The sequence below is a fragment of the Varroa jacobsoni genome, unplaced genomic scaffold (genome assembly GCF_002532875.2).
Source record: "Varroa jacobsoni isolate VJ856 unplaced genomic scaffold, vjacob_1.0 scaffold_1443, whole genome shotgun sequence".
NCBI classification, from domain to species: domain Eukaryota; kingdom Metazoa; phylum Arthropoda; class Arachnida; order Mesostigmata; family Varroidae; genus Varroa; species Varroa jacobsoni.
In genome coordinates this window covers 103,914-123,831 of record NW_019214345.1, presented here as the reverse complement: position 1 = coordinate 123,831, position 19,918 = coordinate 103,914, and the positions used below count along the sequence as shown (strand labels likewise).

Genomic DNA, 19,918 nt, shown 5'->3' with positions numbered 1-19,918 from the left:
CAGCCGTCAATATCAACTGTCGATACAAGGCCCCCAAAAAGCGTTCTCCCCATGAATGAAACCTATCGCACGGTAATACGATCATGCAGCTCTTTGTAGCTGAATAATGAAATGAATGCAACCGTTATTTTCCGTTCCCTACGTCTTCTTTACTTTTGCACCCATATCATACCATATGCGATTAGTAAAAAGAGAGACACTAACCACGTGATTGACCGGTGATGCCGTTGGCCATCCATCAACTCTACATATGTATATACTTATCATTGTTGTATAGTGCGTTACTGGCTCCGCCGTCATCGATGACCCGGCAATAGCCGCATGAGGCTCGATTACTCGTTGTGGCCGCGGTTTCAGCATGACATCATTTCTCTAGTCATTAATTTACATCTAAATAGTCCTTTCTATGTGACGTCGCTGCCGTTGTAAGTGACCATACAATTATCTCTCGTTCGATTATGCTTTCTCCCTTAGCTATTCTTATTGACAGTGTGTATTTGTGTAGGTGCAATAAGGTGTAGTGCATTATGTGAGAGACCGTAGATGCATTAGATAGCAGCAATATCTAGATACTTCTGTATAATAGCTGTCGTTCACCACTGTAACCAGATATACTTTCAAGTGACAAGTCCTTTTTTTTTGGACACCTAGAGGGCGCGCAAAGGTGACAGATAACCAGCCGAGCTTCCGTGAACCCAGGGAGCCTCTGAACTAAAGACCGTGCCACTAGTCTTCGAGATAACTATACATCACGTTTAATCTAAGTTTGCTTTTCATTTCTTTCGTCCGTTAGCTGGTTGTTTTCTGCTAGCCTTTGAGTACGCCCTTCCATAACTGAGTCAGTAGTGGCCTGTTGTCGTTGCCATCGTTATTCTCTGTCCGTTCGTTTTTCGAAGAAATTCGTCGAGGTTAATTTTTCCATTTGTGCCTCCGGCGCGCTATATTTTTTTGCTGAGGTTTTAGCATAATTTTTCAGACGCTCGTTCGTTGCTTCGTTCGTCCTTCTCTTTGCCGCCGTGTTTCTGTCTCTGTTACCTCTCTGCTGCGACCACTACTCGCATTATTATCGTTATCATTATTATAACCATTAAATCATTATTATCGACGTGTGTATCACCACGACTCTGATCAGCTAGTAGGTTGTAGCTCATACTTATTTTCCTCCTTTCGTTAATTTTCAAATATTTAGGCCGTCTGTATAATTTTCGTTCTGTTGTCATCCAGTGTGTCGTATATATTATCGTCATAAAAGGCCAGTCTATCCATTAATCCAAGCATGGTATCATTAATAGTATGTCATTACCGTCACCGTTCTTGTCGATAGCATGACTTAAGAAGAGTAATTAATCATATAATCATCACCGTTGCCATTTACCATTGTTATAAATGGCAACGCTGATGAGCGCGTCGCGCTCATGTACTCGCCTGCTTAACACGTTACCAGTCGAACTACGCTTAGCGTGGTTCATATCGGCAGCATATATCGATTATGGATATTTATAATAATAATAGATATTGATACGAATAAGCAAGTCACATTGAACGAATTCTGTGCTTGTGATATATATATAGATCCTCTTCGCGTGTCCAATGAGCATGCCGTCAGTGGTAATAATTAGGTAGTAACGCGTCTCTGTATCTGTAGTTGGTTGTGTGCATAGATGTGTGTCTGCGTAGGTATATCTGTGTCCTTTTATGTTAATGTTTCTAGCCTTTTTCTGTTTATATCGGCGGCCTTCTTCAGAATCTTTTACCAAATGACTCATCGTCGAACAAGATCGGCCATTAATCAATCAGCATCATACGGCTTACGCTCTAGTCACTCATGCCCTCCGCCTGCATTTACCACCCCACCCCACCCCACATCCATTAGAATCATCGTTTTTCTAGATCATTGCTTATCTCGTCCAGTTTTATATAGGTGAATCATCATCAAGCATCATTATCATATCGCATTTTATGTTAATACCAGTGCCGTCAATATTTTTGTATGCTAGTAATTAGAATAAGAATAATTATCATATAGTCAATTGTTATTGTTTTCTTTCGCTGCTAACCGTTGTTTCCATACATTCATACCATTTAGTTCCGCGTCAGTGTAATTGGGGTCAGTTGTTATTACCTACTATCTTTGAGTAATCGTCGTATAAAAGGTTAAGCTACGGCGGGACTGCCTGGACAACAAAATCAATCAATTGATCAACAACTGAAGTAGCATTAGGTCACCGTAGTAAATTATCTCAATTCAGAGCAATCAATCAATCTATGCATTAATAGATCACTCCATCGTTCAACAAATCAATTAATCAACTTATCAATCAGTCCATCAACACATTGATTACGCCATCACTCACATCAATAAATTAAATCATTAGCATTAGCATTACTATTATCAACATATAATAGTCATCGGTGTTAACTTTAACCGTTATTCTCAATCACGAATAATTCGTGGACATTATCAGAATCCAAATTCGCCTCCGAAGTCATCATTATTACAAATGAATCAATCTATCATCATCACGAAAATCAAAACCATTAACAGCGTTTTATTTCTAGGAGCTATAGCGCGGGTTAGCGGTGGGCAGCTGGTGGGCAACGTGGCTTGACCGACGACGCTCGGGGCAAGCGCTCGAAATGATAACGTACCGCCGACAGCTTACATATTCACTAGTCAAATAAACGAGCGAAGCCTGGCAGTAAACGCATCTTTGCCTCGGCCTGTCTGTTCATCCATCCATCCATCCCTCTGTCCGATCGCCCGCCCGCCCGCCTGCCCGCCCGTTCTTCCGTCTGTGTCCCTGTTTTTCTGTTATCGTATCGATGTCAGCCGGACATCTGTTCAATGTTTTTTTCAACAGCTGTTTTGTGCGACGCAACAGCGTAGTGTGCTTTTATTAAAATGGTTTTGCAATCATGGCAAAAGGCTCATAGCTTTTCACTGCCTTGTTGTTTTCGTAGTTGTTTGCCACAATCTCTTGTTTACGCTCTTTCTTATGGCAATACTCATAGAAAGTGAACAAACCTGCTTTAATGTTCACCATAAGTACGATACAATGTAAATACATACATAGGGCTGCTGTTCTACCGAAACGACGAGGGTTACGGTACGATATACTTGTGGAAATATGTTTCTCTCTTATGTACTGTTTGTCTTCTTCTTTCTGTCGCGTGCGCGTAAGTTCTAAACTTCGTAAGTTGAAATCTCTTGTGTTTAATAATATAAATTCATCTCTTCGTTCCTGTTCTCTTGAGAGTGCTGTAGGTCGTGGAGTAAGGTAGTTAGAATAGATAGTGCATTGTCATAGATGTATGGTAGTATGCATTTAATTATTAAGTACTCGCGTAGCATTATAAACTATTATCATTCAGGTGCAATTGGCCTGATATGGCTTAGCGAGCGTCTGCCTGTTTGCCTGCTGCCTAGCCCCATTAGATTCAGAGCGTCTTGGCCCGCTTGGCGGAAGGATCCGAGGTGTCTCGAAAAGCTGCTCGTTTGCGAATTGCACTTTGCGTTGTATCCGTTACTGTTGATGACGTCGGAGTATCAGTATTACTAGTAATAGTTAAAATTGTCGAAGTTGAAACTGTTGGAATAGCAGATATTCTAGTTGTTGCCGTTCTAGTTGTAACTGACGAAGAAAAGGAAGGTAAATTGGTGGTAGTAGCTTCAATAGAAGGTGAATAAGTATTATTATTCGTAGCAGTATCACTCGTAGAAATAGTAGTACTCATTGAAGAAGAAGACGAAGAATAAGCATTACTTTTAGGAGTAGTAATAGAAAGCAGAGCATAGCAGTAAGCCTGAGAACCAGCGACCGCCGAGTTATCGGACATGCGGCTCATTAGCCGCATAATCGCAGCTCGACGAGCTTGAGGGGGCGCAAAGCCAGTCGTCTCGAAGCGAATAACGGGAACTTGGAGCAGCAATGGAGTCTCGTCGTAGCACCCGGCCAGGCGCATAGGCCTGCTTTCGGCACACTGAAGGCGCTTAACGATCCCGTCAGTGTCCGCCATCATGACCGGTATATTATTATGGTTGTTCGAAATGGGCAACGCACGCCCGACCTGCGTCCCCAGTCCGCTAAAGGCTCGAACAATCGCTGGTGTTGGAAGCAGTATTCTGTTGGTCAGGCTCATGCTGTTGGCAACGAGCTCATCACGACCGCTCTTATGCGTGTGCTCGTGACTGTTGTTGCTGAAACCCTCAGTTGTCACATAAGACTTATTGTTGTTATCGTTGTCGCTTCTATCGTTGTCCGCGGTGACAATAGGATATGCGTCCTCATTTTTCAAGGTAAAATCGCCCTCCAGAATTATTAGCTGTGATGATTCGTGGCCATTAATACGTTCGGTGTTGTCGTCGCCAGGCGTACTCCTCCCGCACCAGCTTGTGCTGTCAACGCTTAAAGACTGTTGATGACACTGTTGTTGTTGCTGTTGCTGAACCATGCCATCATTGTTGTTCACACGCAAGACGATACCAACTACTGGGCTGTAATTTTTGCTGAGGCTACTGCTGACGCCGGCGTCGTTGTTGATAGTATTGTTGCTGTTGTTGTTGCCGTTAAAGCTGTTGTTACGGCTGCTGCTGCTGTCTGGTAGTGAAGCAACGAATCTGTTTGTTGACAGTGCGGTTTCGCCCAGTGTTGACTGAGAGCTAAATGGCCATTTCATCGAGGCCAGTGACGAGGCCGCACTAAGTAGCGACCGGCTCATGCTGCTGCTACTGGCTGTTACTACCTGACACGACGATGTACCTGTCCGCCAATTCTCGCCAGCTTTATTTATGTTCCTCCAGCCGCGGCCTCGCTGTGTACAGCCCATCCATTTCTAATCACAGTACGAAGTCGACGCATGCGAATTGGCCGACCGATGGGTATGTACGTTCTGCCATTTGCCGTCTTTCTTAAGCCACAGGCGTGTCTCTTCCGTCTGCTTACTACGGGCTTGTCCTGTTCTGCTGTCAACGTATTGTGTCAACCTGCGCACAAATGACCGTACAGTGAAACTAGGATAAAAAGCAGACGACACTATGATCGAAATAGGATAAATTTTCTAAATAAAAAAAATTTCGGGAAACTGCTACAGGCAATTGAAGGTAAATGGCAAGAGTTTTTACTTATGCCATGCAACTGAGTCGGTTAGTAATAATTAAAAGAAGGAGAAACTATTTAATACAGTAATATTATACTCTTGCTAGTGTCAGTAAGGCTACCACGGTGACTGCTAAATTAATCCTAATAAAAGTACGATAAGTTTAATTACTTTTACTAAGAAAACTACAAATCTTTTAAGGTAAAATTTTAAATTAACCATTTAAGTTATCGAGCGGATTATCTGGTATAGTGAATACGTCGGCTCTTAGAAAAAGAATATCATACACTATCTTTTGTATATTAAAACATATATGTAAAACTTAAGAGAAAGACAAATTATTCGGTTGAACCTCGAGTAATTTTGGTGTTTTCGCTTAACATAAATGGCAACATTTTCACCCAAATTCTATTAACATTTTTTCTTATTATATATTTGCCGTCACTCTTTATGACCTTTTGTCTCTGAACCCATTTATTTATTTATTCCTTCTCACCAGAAACGTTTAGGTCTGATATTAGAAAAATTCGTTTAGCTGGGCTTTAACGATTCGCTTTCACTACGATTTCGATCTGCCACTGATCCATTGGCGCGAGATTACGGTGGATGAAAAGAAATCTTCAAATCAAACTTCTGCAGAGCGACTTTCCCAACATTTTCCGTGAGTCGCCTGGCGTTGTCATGCAGAAGGATAACTTCGCCTTTTCTATTGGGTCTTTTCAGCTGGATAATCTCATTTGCTCGATGCAATCAGGTCAGATACAAATCCTTGCTAACCGTCCCGTCCTTTTCGAACGTTTCCTAGTGTACAAGATCCTTTCAGTCCCAGAATGTGCAGCTGATCATTTCTTTTAAGATGGAAATTCGTCTTAATTCTGAATTCGGACATACTCGTTCTTTTCTCTGCTTTGGCAGGTTTTAACGAGACAGCACTTGAATGGTATACAGAAGTAAACAAATAAAGGAGATATGAACGGAAAGGGGAATATTGAAAACAAACTGAAAACCTTTATGTTCCAACCTAAAATTTTCCAGATAAATGCAAAAAAACAACGGCATTTCTTTTTATGATTTAGTTCCTCAAATATTTTTTACGGTTTGTTGAACTTTAAGATAAATATTAATCAAGTTACAAGAGCTTTTGTTAATGTCCAATAACACCAGGTTAAAGGGTGCACATTCGTAAGACTGCACAATCTCAGAAAAGACACTCAGAGACTGTTCTACTTTACCTAACATAGGCGATGCAGGCGGCGTCTTCGCTCATCATGTGCACCGTCGGATTGAGGATGGTAGTATTGCATCCGGCCTTAGCCTGCTTGGCAGCTACATCGAAGTGGAACTTATGGAAGTCCATTCCCTCAATCAGGTTACCCATTGCCTCGGGCTCGAAAGCCGTCATATGGGAGTCGCACAGCTTTCTACGTATCGATAAAATAACGATAAGGAATTTTGTACCTTGTTACTTGTAACACTTGTAATCTGACAGCGTTGCGTACACGCGAAGTTGTCCGAATTTCTACTACTTTAACAGTTTCTTCGGTTCGCTTCAACATGGGGATTAGAATAGTAATAAATATAACTTATTTTTTAGTTTATAGCTCATACGCAACTACTTTTACTATTCATATATCTTCATTTTAGCCACTAGTGATTCTATACAGTGCAGTATTTTTATCTTGTTAATTCATCGTAAATTTCGTACTTACGTGTAGGTCTCGAAATCACCCGTGTTGATAGCTTCGATTAATTGCTCGGTGAGCTTGACCACCTCCTGCTTGCGAGCTGTTGCGAGTAAACGACGTTAGCTCAGAACGGCACACTCCGTTATTGTACGAAATGTACCCGGAATAGTTGGTCGCTCAAAAAATATGCCGCCGGAATTGTAATTAAGCCATAGCGCATTGGGTGCTACCATAGGCATTTGTTCATCACCATACATCGTTCAGAGATACGCACACACACGCACACACAAACGCACAGACACTTGCATAGAAACGAAACATAACAACTCCAACGACCAACAACATAAGAGGCAGTCACAAGAAGTACACCAACAGTAAAAATTGTGCGAAAACTGTAGTCTACTCTGTAAAAAAAAACTTGGCAATTACCGAAAACGAAGACTTTTTATTATTTCTCTTTAAAAAAGAAAACTGCTGTAGCACTGAGTATCTATCAGCATGGGCAGGCATGCAAATCCTAAAGGCTCCGCTGGATGATGGTGTCTGTCCGCGACTGGCATTTTCTTTGCGCCAAATTTACGTGTACGTATCTGTACATATGTGTAAAAGCAATGCAAGTTTCAGCCAGTAAATGTGATATAAGAGATATAAGAAAAAATGGTATAAGAATTTTTATCTGTCTAGTTACCGGTAATAACTAGATAGTAAGAAATATCTGAAAAAGCCGCTGGGGCATGCAAAACATCAACACACAAACGGTAGCATAAAAAAGCCGGCTTCCACATAATATTTGTGAGAACCGAAAAATATTAGACAAAATTAACAATTTTTTAACAATCAAAAAAAAAATTGGGCACAGAAATCACAGCATAGTATATAAAGTAAACTTAAGAACTTCCAATTTTTAAAAAGTATGGAAAAATAAGTACACTTTCAGCTAAACCGCATATGTTGTATATATGCAACAATCACGTACAATGCGAAATGAACCGTAATAATTGCAGACACTTTGTACAAAAATACTTAAGAATAATTGCCGAATGGCGCTTGTACTTAGGAAGTCTCAAACGCAAACGAGATGGAGAAATATAATAAACAGAATTCTCTAGCAAGTAGAGTGGTATGATATAGTGACCCAGAACACTGATGTAGCGAAACAGTTTTCTTTTAAGACATGCTCGAGTAACTACCGATGTACTGTTATTTCGGCACAATTTCGTGATGGGCACTGTGTGCGTTTCTTGTTCGACTGCCACAATTAGAATTTCTCCGCGCTATGAGTTTTCTCTTTATGTAGGACGTTGCCTATTATATGTGTACATAGTAAATTGCGTAACACCACTGCGTCTCTTTTCCGCACTTTTAGGCTCGTGCATTGACATACTGAGGATGTCTGGTTGCATAGTTAATGGACAATGGAAAGGTTCGTCACATATTCTCGGTTCCTCTTGCCTGCAATCTACTTTTTGGCTACGTCCACGACACCTTACAGAAAACGGCGGCGTACATGCAAACGTACATGGGCTCTATTCCATAGAAAAGATATATAATATATATCTTTTCTATGGAATATATCTTCTTCATGAGATCTATCGGTTAATGCTAATAATATCGTCCTATTGTTATTTTGTTGACCACAAAAAGATAAGCACAAAAATGTAGTTTAGACTGTATAACAATAACATTTACGAAATACGAATTAGAATCGAACAAACTTCAGTCAGTAATCCACTCGTAATAGCATTATAGCTAGCAACAGGTCAGTTTCGCCAATCACAACCAGCCACTTTTTGCAGTGTGGTTACAGCTGAAGTCTAAAATAGCCACGGAAAGGTTCGAAAAAGGAAATTAGGTTCAAGAATGAAAAACGACAATGATCGGCCTGGCAGTAATGGCAGTGCTCAAGTGTACATAAAGTGACAATGCTGATAAAAGGCGACGCGCTGTTGAGACGCGTCGGCCGTATTACACTCGTGCATGAACGCGTAGATAGAAAGCTTGTGTATGCGCGATAATGGGAACGCATCGTAGGACTTGATCGCTCGGCTGTCGAATTGTTAGCGGATGACTACGATTACATGACTCACGATCCATACATCCAAATAGAATAGCAAACTGCCAAGAATCGACGAAATATCGCATTACGGTGCGAATAATAAATCGATAATAATGAGTAGAGAGTTAGAATGAAAGCGGAAGGCAGAGCTGTATGATGGACAAAAGCAAAGGACGAGCGAGTGAAGAAAACAAGGGGAGCGTGTCGAGAAACAAAAGAAACTAAGTTGGAGAGATCAAATGTACTTGGTAGTATAGGGAATGGACTAACGAGAGTTAGATAGAGTGCCTGAGATAGAGCACAAAAAGTGGCGCCGAGTGGCGCTATCGCCACATTAATCTTCCGCCAACAATACAGTCCCTTAGTAATAGTGCACTTAGCGTGACCGATTTGGCCATTACGTAAATGTGAAAGAGCAACCCTTGAAGATGGCTGCCTTGAAAACCATTCGGCTACACAAGCCTCATAAGCGAAATCTGGCTGGGATGTGGGTGTATGAGATTAACTATGATGAGGTTGCAGGTATGAACAGGGGAGAGCAGGGACATTGTCAGCTAGTTTCAACCGTATACCATATTAAGTCGGAATCATCGTGGCTGGATGTTATTGCACAAGCAGCAGTAGGGGTTGTTGCGGTTGTAAGATCTGCTAGTTGTTGTGTTAAAGCTGGTTTTTGTCGTCAGTACTACTTACGGTCGAGGACGGCTGGGGAGCCCATCGAGCTCGCGGCCACACCTCCGTTGCGAATTACAGCGCCTGATTGACCGAAGACGCGCGTGAACGACCAGATGATCAATCGAAAACGTCGAAGATTGAACGCGACAACATCGTCGACATCGCAATTATCATCGTCGTTGTCATCAAACGAAGAGTACCAACGGGGGCAAGAACGGGGGCAGAAGTGGCAAGAACGGACTCAAGTGAGATTCACACGACACTCAAAATTTATTTCTCCTAACTCCACTTACGTAGCAGCAAAGTAGGTCGATAGGCAGATAATACTTCGCAAAATAGTTTATTGCGAAAGACAAAGTAATAAGATTCCCGGTTCTTGTAGCTATTTAGTTCATCATCATCATCATCATTATCGTGATCGACAGTACAGCTATCGTTATCGATCAGCAATGATAACAGCATTATCATCAGCAATCGTCAGCCAATCAGTCAATTCATCATCAGCAGGGTAGGTAGCAGCAGTAACAGAATGCAACGTGGACTCGACAAAATACAGGCAGCTACGGCTATTGCGGCAAGTAATCTATAGTAATAATCCTAAAAAAGAGAAAAGCGTGGCGGGAAATTAGATTTGAAAGTAACTACTGAACAACAATAGCTGTAAAATAATGATGCAGGCGATGCGAACTGCGTGACCGACAAGCGGGTTTTGTTACGGTATTATATATTTGTAACGGTAACGGATATCAAGCTCCGTGCACTTCCCAATGGTTATCGGCTATGGGCGGATATTGCATGCATGTGGTTGATTTTTGGTTGATGCTTCCTGTTAGTATTACTTGGTTTATTTTTTCTTTAACTTAAAGGGACACACTACTCGCTGAACTGGGGCGGTCCGTGCACGGCAATTATCCTACAGCAAGTTCTACAATAGTTCTGTACGAATGTTTATCGCTTACTTTTACGAATGTTCTATTTGGTCTTTGTCAACGTTAATATATATGTGTCATGTCAAGCCGTGTCTAACATCGTCGTATATCAATCCGTATATTGCTGTGTAGTAGAATCCGCTAGGTTCGTCTGTCAGGTTACTACCTCTTGATGGGTTCAAGGGAGCGTTTTGGCCTCCCTCTCTTAGAATTCGAAATGCAGGCTCTCGTTGCGGCGGTGAGGTCTCATAGGCAGAATGCGTTTTGACATACTCTAAGATTGACTGCTGGCACAGGTTGCAAAAGCTGGTTAGCTTGTCAACAGATTAGAGGGTAACGTTTGCTTAGCCTCAAAATAGGAACTCAACTAAGCGCCGACAATGGCAGCGGGAGAGCGTGCCGGTGTACAATAATGCATCGAAGACCGCTATCAAAAGAGTACTAACTGACAACTGCGCCGTGAGAACAGCAGCTGAAGCTTCGCTTTTTATGTCTGCTAGCACTCGCCGAACACTTATTACGTTGGTGCTGCTGGCGATGGTAGTCAGTTTCCACTAGGTGCCTTTGAGAGCTCTTCCACCGAGCGCGATCAGTGAATGCCAAAGAGAAGGGATATAGACAGCGACAAGGAAAAGTCGTATAGAAAAAACAGAGCTTATCTCTACAATCAATAATATTCGCCGGGTGTCCGCTGTAGTGATTGCTGTTGTATTGTTATGAATATTGGTACTTGTGTGATGCTCACTTTTGCGAACGGTTCAGTCAAATCGTAGTGGCGGATGTAGAAGGCATTGGCAAAAAGTGAGGAAAACCACGAAATTAGACCGATCACCATGTATCGCGTAAACTTTTCAAAGATTAAACATAGTGCATGACTATTACCGCAAACAAAAATAGCGCAAGTGAAAAGAAGATCGGTATTAAAGTCAATTTGTGACCGACTGAGCAAAAATTAACAACAGAGCAAACAAGACATGCATAAATTTAGCTATTATTATTAGGCTGTTACAAGAGAATCCAGCGGATTCAGGCGGAAAACTGAATAACTTTTGAACTAGAAGGTTCCAGACAATACTTTTTCAGTATCCATTAGAAGTGCTCTGTTTTGCGTTTAAATCCTTGTCCCACTGCTCTGGCAGCTTCTGGACAACCATATACCTACCGTTCGCGTTCCCATATGTAATTTCTGTATTTCTGTATGGCTTCTCAAAATAAAGCTAGTTCTTTTAGTGGATGGCAAACCCATGTAATCACATAGACTTGGATTCGGAGAGCAAGCAAATCGAAGCAAACGTTAGATATTCTTTTGCTTGATCCAGGGAGTAACTGAGGCACGATGAGTAGACTGTATGCTTTTAGTTGCCGAGCGGACAGTCTGCAAGTTTCTTAAAAAAATTCGGTATAGGAGGCTGCATTTATTGTTTAATTTTTAGCGAATATCTCATAGTAGCACATATTATGTCCATTGCGAAGTACCACCATCACCTCGCGTCCTTTTTTACTTCTTCGTCCTTATTTACTTGACACTGCTGCCGAGCTCGATTTCTCTGCAGAGCTGTGCTCGTCCTCCGGCTGGTTGTAAATATCACACCATGTCTATGGCCTTCGTATGCTTCAGAAGGGTTCTTTATTAATTAAAGTTTTGTAAATCGTGTTTGCCATACAACGCATGCGTTTCCAACTAACCTGGAGGCAATTCACGGGAAGCCTATTTTTATTCAGTTTCCAAATAAGTTACATATGATAATAAAGTTCTTGTGAAGCAGGCTACTTTCATCGAAAACCTACTCAACTGCGGCAATGCGTTTTCATCTTTCGGTTTCTGACATCTGGTCACCTTTTCACTGATTTTGGAACTCATCTGAACGTTTGCACCATTCCCGGACTGTACTTTCGCCCAAAACATCATAGCCTACTTCACTAGTCTTCGATGGACTCCCGTAAGCCGGTGACCAAGGAACAAGAACTTCACTACTAAGCGTTGCGTTTCAATATTATAAATGTTTTTTTTTCTGAATAAGTTTCTTCTGGAGTAGACCCTACCAGTTTACATTTACAGGTTTGAAGAGTGCTAAAGTATTGACTAACCAAATATTGTCTGCTAGTGGCGCATAATTTAAAAAAAAAAGTTGTTCAATTCGCAAAACCGCCGGATTCACTTGTAGCAGTCTAATATGATAAATAAGATCGTAGCAGTATTATATTATTATATGTCTCGAAGTGTGGGGAACTGCAATATGCTTGGAAATCAGTGCGCAACCCGAAGCAGGTAGATTGGCTAAGTATCGTGTTGTTTAGTGAAACAGTAAAGGGAAGATTCCTATTCTCGCCGTTACGTTTAACATACATCGTTTATCTGTCTGTGAAGGCTTATGAAAAAAGTCATAGCAGGGACTTACAGAAACGTCTATCACTTCACATCTGGTGAAAACATGGTTGAACCCTAGAGTAAAAATGTGGTTCCGTTATCCTCCGGATTAATTGCACTCCTAACCCAGGTCATGTGTGCAAAGCGATAGTATTTTTACCGATCAATGTGCTGAAACAATCGTGCTTTTCCCTCTGTTGTCATCATTGGCATTGTGGAAGAACTACTCGGTATCAAAACGTATCAAGACGGAAGGACATCAAGCTTAATGAATGACGCATATTTCAGTTAGACTGGACCTACAACGATATAAGGTTTTGTTGGACGATGTCTACGGAGATACTATGGAGCTGTTAACAGTATCGTTAGATTTTCAAAACGGTATATTAGACCACGTTTCCTGCCGGGCATGATCCGAGTCATTGGCGAGATCCAGCACAGCCAAGTTGCTGAGGCCAAGGCGAACAACCACATACCAAATACCAAGAATCAAATGCAAGGATTATCTACAGGCAGACGTGGCAATCGATAAGAAGCCCCACAAGTTACTAACGAAGCATAGAACTTTGCATCTAGGCTTCAGCGTTTACAACTTAATTTCATTTCACTGCTATATATATATATATATATATATATATATATATATATATATATATATATATATATATATCAGGCATAGCATCACAAGTCTATATACGCTGTACAGGTGTGTAAATAACGATAATATATACTTTTATCCAACAGCAGAAGAAATAGGCTACGAGCTACCTGAGCAAGGTGACCGTTCTATTGTCACATTTGACTTTGTCCATCTCTGTAGTGTTAGCCTATACTGCCTACAACTAATGAATTGCTACTGGATCGTGTCTAGAATAAGCATATCTTGAAACATATCTGGCGCGTACCTTGGGGATCGCACTGGATCACAGTTTTGCTTCTCTCTGGACCGCTGTGAGCGGATCCATGGCTGGTCACGTCTGAAACGAATCGGGGCTCAACGAGTGCTCTTCATAAACACCAATAAAGTGTCCTTTTGAAGCTCGACATAGTAAAATCTATATAGAGCTGTCCAAAGTGCTGTTTTAAGAAAAGCAGAGTACCTAGGGCCGGCCCCCGGTGAAAGTAACGCCTATTAGAAGACCTAGCTAGTTAAGCGAGTCGATGCTTATAAAAAGAAAACTCAGATCGACCATTCAATGATTAAATCAGTCATTCGCTCTAGAACGCACGAACAGACGACAGACAATCACCGAACGACTGGACGGCCCATCAATCATCAAGCAAACGAATAAAAAAAGGTTCTCATAATAATCATGTAATTTTGATCGGCATCACGTTCATCCTCATAAAACATTTACTTATTTTCACAACCGTCACGCCAGTTGTAACCAATCCTTATCAGCATTAGCAGTATCATAAACGATGTGATCAATGCTTTGTTTAAATCAAAGTCAGTTCTCAACGACATGATCAAAAAAGTAACTCAGGCTGTTGGCAAAAACTGGACAAGACAGCGAATCTTGGCCAAACGGGCGCGGACGGATTGATGATACTGAGATAATAACAGTACTAACAACAGCTTTTTCTGTTTCCATTTATCAATGGATTAATCAAGCAAGCAATCAAATACGAAATCGGTACCCATTTAATTGATCTCGCAACAGCACGATCTACAACCATACGTACGCACAAAAATTATAGCAGGAATTGAAACGCGGCAAAGCATCAGTCAGTCGAAGAAATCGACATTGCCATTCGTTGTCTATTATTTCTTTCGATCGAATTACTCCAAACAGATAACTACCCTTAGCAGTCATCGGTTCTATCATAGTTATTAAGTTATCTTCATCCAATAATCCATGATCGTTATTACGAGTAGGCATTGAAAAATAAAAAAAGAAATGATTAATCGAGCCAGTGAAACAGAAGATTTGTATGGATAGGCTTTTTAATAGCATCTGCGTTCCATTTAGAATAAATGTAAACATAACTAATGACGGCCAGCTGGCGTATTTGATTAAGTGTTATTTAATTTATATAGTCTATGTACGTTCTTTGTATAGAACATATTTACATATCAATTTAAATATTGCATACATATTGGTGAAATCAAGGGGTGCCTAACGGAGCTCGATTAATCAGACCCATCAATGAGACAATGAATGCATTTACTGAACCAATCAATCGACTCATTTGTTTCATCAGCCATTTGTCTAGTAACTCGATCTGAGTAACTAGGGGGCATTTGATCTCGTTAGGTGGTCAGTATTGGTTTTAGGTAATGCCAATACTGAGATTCTCAGAAAGAAGGCGAAGATAGGCACAACCTGGGCATCCAGCGATCCAACTGTACGGAAGGCTGTAACTGGCGGCCAGTGAGAATCAATAGTACATATTGAGCAATGGCGTATGTAAAGTCAATGCAGTGCCTTTGTCTCGATCGGGTGAAAACCGAAAAGTAAGTGCGGCGTAATGGCATAAGAAAAAACTTCGTAGTCTCATCATCTGCAGGGAATTGAATTTCAAGATATAGTTAAACTTCTGATATATGATAAGTATATGTTTCCCCGTTATGTATACCGCATTATATATATGATCTCGTTTTACTTAATCATCATCATCATCTGCGTTGCTGGAAGTGTACATTATCCTTACTATAGATACTTATGCTCGTATGCACACATTTATTACTATCTAAGCTGATATCTTGTCGTCGAGTTCGACTGAGCTCAAGACAAGCAGCTTGAGCTACAAGTTAGTTTTTTTACATCGATTTATCGCAAAACGCAAAGGAATTCACCCTGCCATGTGGTAAAAGTAGTAATAATACTGTTTTGTCTATTACTATTTTTATTGTTACATAGCCTCATCTAGTATTGTTATATCACCGATAGATGATGAACGTCTATGATATGATGAAATGTGTTACAAAATCTCTTTAGTTTTTATGCCAACTATACAAACGGACGGGAAAAGCAGACAATCATGTGTTGATAGACAATGAATCTGATTGATTGGTTATGGGTCTACACAGTGGTGACCCTCAGTGGTGCCAAACATTAGACAAATATGTCTAGACAAGCAGAACAAGATAAAGCACTCAGACACACACGCGCACATATATATATGAGTGTGTGCATCGGCTATATATAAATATCTAGACAGGTAAGGTGTCTTTTCCGTTGATCCCAGTCATTCAGTACTATGGTAATTGTAGCGTTGTTTTGTTTATCTGAATAAGGTAAGCATAGGCCGTTTGTAGTTGTTAATCGGCTTGAGATAAAACACTGGCGGATACTACTTCAATTAGATTAAATGTGTTGTTATATGATGCATGCAAAGGACTATCCACTTGCAACACGACAAATACTGAGGATCAGCGTTTTGCGCCTTCTCTTCTGTATTATTACTATAAGTGTTAATAGTATTGGCGGCTAAAGAAGATGAGATGTTTGTCAATATAAACGGCAGTTGAAGTTAAAAAAATTGGCTAAAGTTATACCTAATAAATACTAAATATGAGCGCCATGAGAAAGAAGCTGGGCAAAAAACGTACAAGATGTGCGAAAGCGCCCTGCGAGAATATGTACTTATCTATAACAGGATTTTGAACCGATAACGAATTGGGTCAACAAAATCATTAAATAAAACGTAACGGCAGCAACAGCAGAAGTAATAATACGGTCATGTAATGCGATTTTTTAAAAAGAAAAACAGATGCTTATCTGCAGAATCTATAAGCTACGGTCACATGTAATTCATTGGGAGTTGGCAAAAAAGTAGCTTCAAAGCTATTTGATACGAAATGTCGTTCTCCGGAGCAGTATACAGAAAAAACTATTTAAAAACAATACAAAAATTCATTCGTTGCAATGGTTATTATGGCTGCGGGTCACGAAAACTATACTGGCGCCAACAACAAAATCATTTGTTACAATTAAAAACGGTAGCCCAAATTATCTGAATATAATTGTTTGCTCATTCCCAAAAATAAACAAACGATTTTTATGCGTAGATTATATATATATATATATATATATACATATATATATATATATATATATATATATGGAAGTATACTATCATGTTAACAAAAATAGAATTATATGAGAAATCAAACATGTAGGGAATGTGTAGTAAAAGAAAAGACTAAAAGCTTTATTCTGAATACAGCAGGTACATACTTGTAGGCTGAAATGACAAATAGATTTATGCCAGTTACGCTACGCTATAGTTTAAGGTTATAGCTCGAAGTGATTGTTGAGATACGTAAAAACGTGGTCTGGTGTGATTAAGCGTGTTATGAGGAGGAGGTCCGTTGAGTATGGTAATTAGGACCGAAAGGAAACATTCGTAATCAACATAAATGAACTATTATAGTGGTAAACACAGAGGTAGTTCAGCAGTAAGTTTCAGTCGCTCTAATTAATTGACGGCTGAGCTCAAAATGACTAGCTTAATAGAACCGAATGGTTTGTTGATTGCCCTATCGGGATCTGACATGACAAACGTAGTATCGATCTGCTATATCTAGGGGATCATGTCAAATAGTGACAGCAATTTCGGGTGGCGCCAGCTTATACCTGTTGCACTCTGATATTGCTGACGATGCTACTAATTACGACTGATTGAAACGATTTGTTCTACAGCGATCGTCTGTCTGGATACCGCATATCTCATCACCTGACTCAGAGAATGCCGAAGAACCTCATAACGGCCATTTGGCTTGTTGTTGTTCTTTAATGCATGGTTGAAACACAGCAGCAGGACAAAAGGCTTAATTAGTGGACGGCTTAAAAATGATCGCGGATAAAATCAATATGTTATAAGCATAAACCTTCCCTAATATTCATAACGACAGAAAGCTACGGATCTCGGAAAATTATTTTTAGGTGAGCAGCTTAGTAATCCGTGAAAGGTTACACGCCACATAGAGCTCAAAAGGGGTAAGCTAGGCCTAGCTGAATGAACTTCAATTTGAGGGATTAAAAATCGAAGAGAAATTCCAAAGAAAGCACTCGTTGTCTCAAATGCTTTCCTTCCTACCAAAAAAGTGTAAATTGAGTGGTAGCATAGAATGATAGAGCGCTTGTTCTTAGTGGGGTATTTTTACCGTATACTGGGCGGCATTGTCTGGATGATTAATGCGCATCTCTGTAAGTGCGTTGCCATTATTAAGAAGCATGCTCCCATATCGGTTCAAGCCTGAATGTTGGCAAATATAAATACTAGATATTAATGACCAGTAAAGCAAGGAATAGATACAAAACAAGAAACTGCGGCTAATAGCTGCTTGAATCATTGCCATTCCGTTTCTCAGGTCTTCTGGATACACTCCAGATAAATCTAGGAGTACTCACTCCGGTTAGACTCTCAATACTGACAGGTCCTTGATGCCATAGCTAAAAATAGGTGTTTTCGTAGATTTGGGATGAGGCAATGATAAATAAGAAGGCATTTTTGGAAGTAAAAGAAGCGTTGCTTGAAATGATCTAATGAAGGAAGTAGAGCTAAATTGATTATTATTATTACTATGAGTTGAGCAAAAGGTGCCTGATGACGGCAGTAAGTAAATGAATGTGTGTGAGGGAATGAGAGACCAAAAGCGACAGAAAGGGACCAAGAAAACGTAGGGGTCTGAAAGATTTAAGTTGAATATAATGCGCGTGTTTCAAGAACAAAAGGGCACAAGATAGAGGCAGCCAGCAACAAACAGCACCACCAATCGTTGTTGTAGCAACAGCAACAAACTGTAGCAACAAAAATAAAAAAAAAGGTTACCCAAATTAAATGAACGAATAAGCTAAAAAATACGACTGAAACTCAAACGCGGCAACAATGGCTATGAATTGAATAAAAAAAAAAACGCAAAGACCGTAAGGTGTCAATAAAGCTATTTCACCGCAACGCCTTCCATCGCTTGCACGTAACTCACGCCTTTGACTGACTAATCAGGTCCGCAAACAAAAAACTCACACGCGATCCTGCTGATCGGGGTGTGTGACACGCTAGATGTTGCTTGCATAGCGATACTTTGTTTCTCTTTTTTTGCCATCCTTATTGGTAGTCATATATAATAATCGATTTCAAATGCAAAGTCTTCGTCATGAAAACCAGCTACCGTTAAGTCCAACAGGATGTCCATGCGAACGTAACGATGGCCGAATGCAAACCCAGAACCAAGAAAAAGAAGAGAAGTACGCAAACTAAGCTATCATACGACGTACAACAATTCTACACCATGTTAGGCGGTTGAAGGTTACTGGGCGGGTGGCAAATTCGCAGCGTTTAGGTTAACAGAATTGATCGATTAATCATTTGGCCGTATACATGATCATAAACGCCAAATAGTAAACATGAAGAAGGGCGATTGTACACCGTTCGAAACAGGCTTAAAGACATTAAAGGTGTAATATCATAAATACATAGATTAGATCAGGAGTCTGTGGATCATTGCTTGATAACAACATACAGTATATGACAAAGGTAAAACCGACTCGGGACTCAGCTCGGTTGTTGAGTTAGCATAGAAGGCGATTAGGAGGAAGGTTTGGTAAGTCAGTCAGGAGTGGGGCAAAAACACCAAGACAGGAGAGATACTGGAGGAGAAGACGAGAGAGAACGGGCAAGCCGAGATAAGTGTATATCAACACGGGTTAGGTAGTCGAACCGTCTGTCGGGGCGAGTGACATGAAAAATAAGTCTTCCAACGAACATGTACAAAAAAGAAAATTATTACCAGCAACAACAATAAAAATAAGTATTATTATTATTATTACATAAGCAATAATAGTAATAATGAAATGCTACGTAGCCAAACAATGACTGTTAAACGAAGCAGGAACAATAAGGGAGAACAACAACCAACGAATCATCAGATCGCAATCGACGTTTTGCAGTAGTAATAAAAAATTATCAGTCCAATTGATAAATTGTAGCTGTTTTTGTTTAAATGATCGGAACATAGCAATAGTGGTATACCTTTGACGCATTCAGAGTCTTCCTCAATCGTGGTGCTAGCCGAGTCTGTTGACTCTTTCACCTGGCTCCCCTTTTTCGTGATAATGCTTCGACCTAAAATAATAATAGTAACAAAATATGGATGCAG

At 40.3% G+C, this 19,918-nt stretch overlaps 1 protein-coding gene and 1 long non-coding RNA gene across 7 annotated transcripts in view; one reads left to right on the top strand and one right to left on the bottom strand.

The window, feature by feature from the left end:
* Window positions 1–2,012: 2,012 nt before the first annotated feature.
* CaMKII (Calcium/calmodulin-dependent protein kinase II) overlaps window positions 2,013–19,918 on the bottom strand; it is a 66,986-nt gene continuing 49,080 nt past the window's right edge. Inside the window, exons 6-11 of one of the 4 annotated variants that reach the window (XM_022850085.2) lie at window positions 19,792–19,884; window positions 13,716–13,787; window positions 9,532–9,594; window positions 6,807–6,882; window positions 6,330–6,518; window positions 2,013–4,984 (exon numbers count right to left, since the gene is read on the bottom strand). In XM_022850085.2, the coding sequence (XP_022705820.1) occupies window positions 4,834–4,984; window positions 6,330–6,518; window positions 6,807–6,882; window positions 9,532–9,594; window positions 13,716–13,787; window positions 19,792–19,884 (644 nt within the window). In that variant the 3' untranslated portion in view covers window positions 2,013–4,833. Of the gene's footprint in view, window positions 4,985–6,329; window positions 6,519–6,806; window positions 6,883–7,207; window positions 7,373–9,531; window positions 9,595–13,715; window positions 13,788–19,791; window positions 19,885–19,918 lie in introns of those variants that run through there. The other 3 variants (XM_022850089.2, XM_022850087.2, XM_022850093.2) reach the window with 3 other exon arrangements.
* On the top strand, window positions 3,062–10,534 carry LOC111270079 (uncharacterized). 3 transcript variants are annotated; one of them, XR_002686122.2, is made up of 5 exons: window positions 3,062–3,193; window positions 6,339–6,466; window positions 8,149–8,205; window positions 8,579–9,758; window positions 10,380–10,534. It is a non-coding gene; the product is annotated as an uncharacterized LOC111270079 (long non-coding RNA). The 3 variants fall into 3 exon arrangements; XR_002686121.2 differs by having other exon boundaries at window positions 8,149–9,758; XR_002686124.1 differs by having other exon boundaries at window positions 3,091–3,177; window positions 8,149–9,758.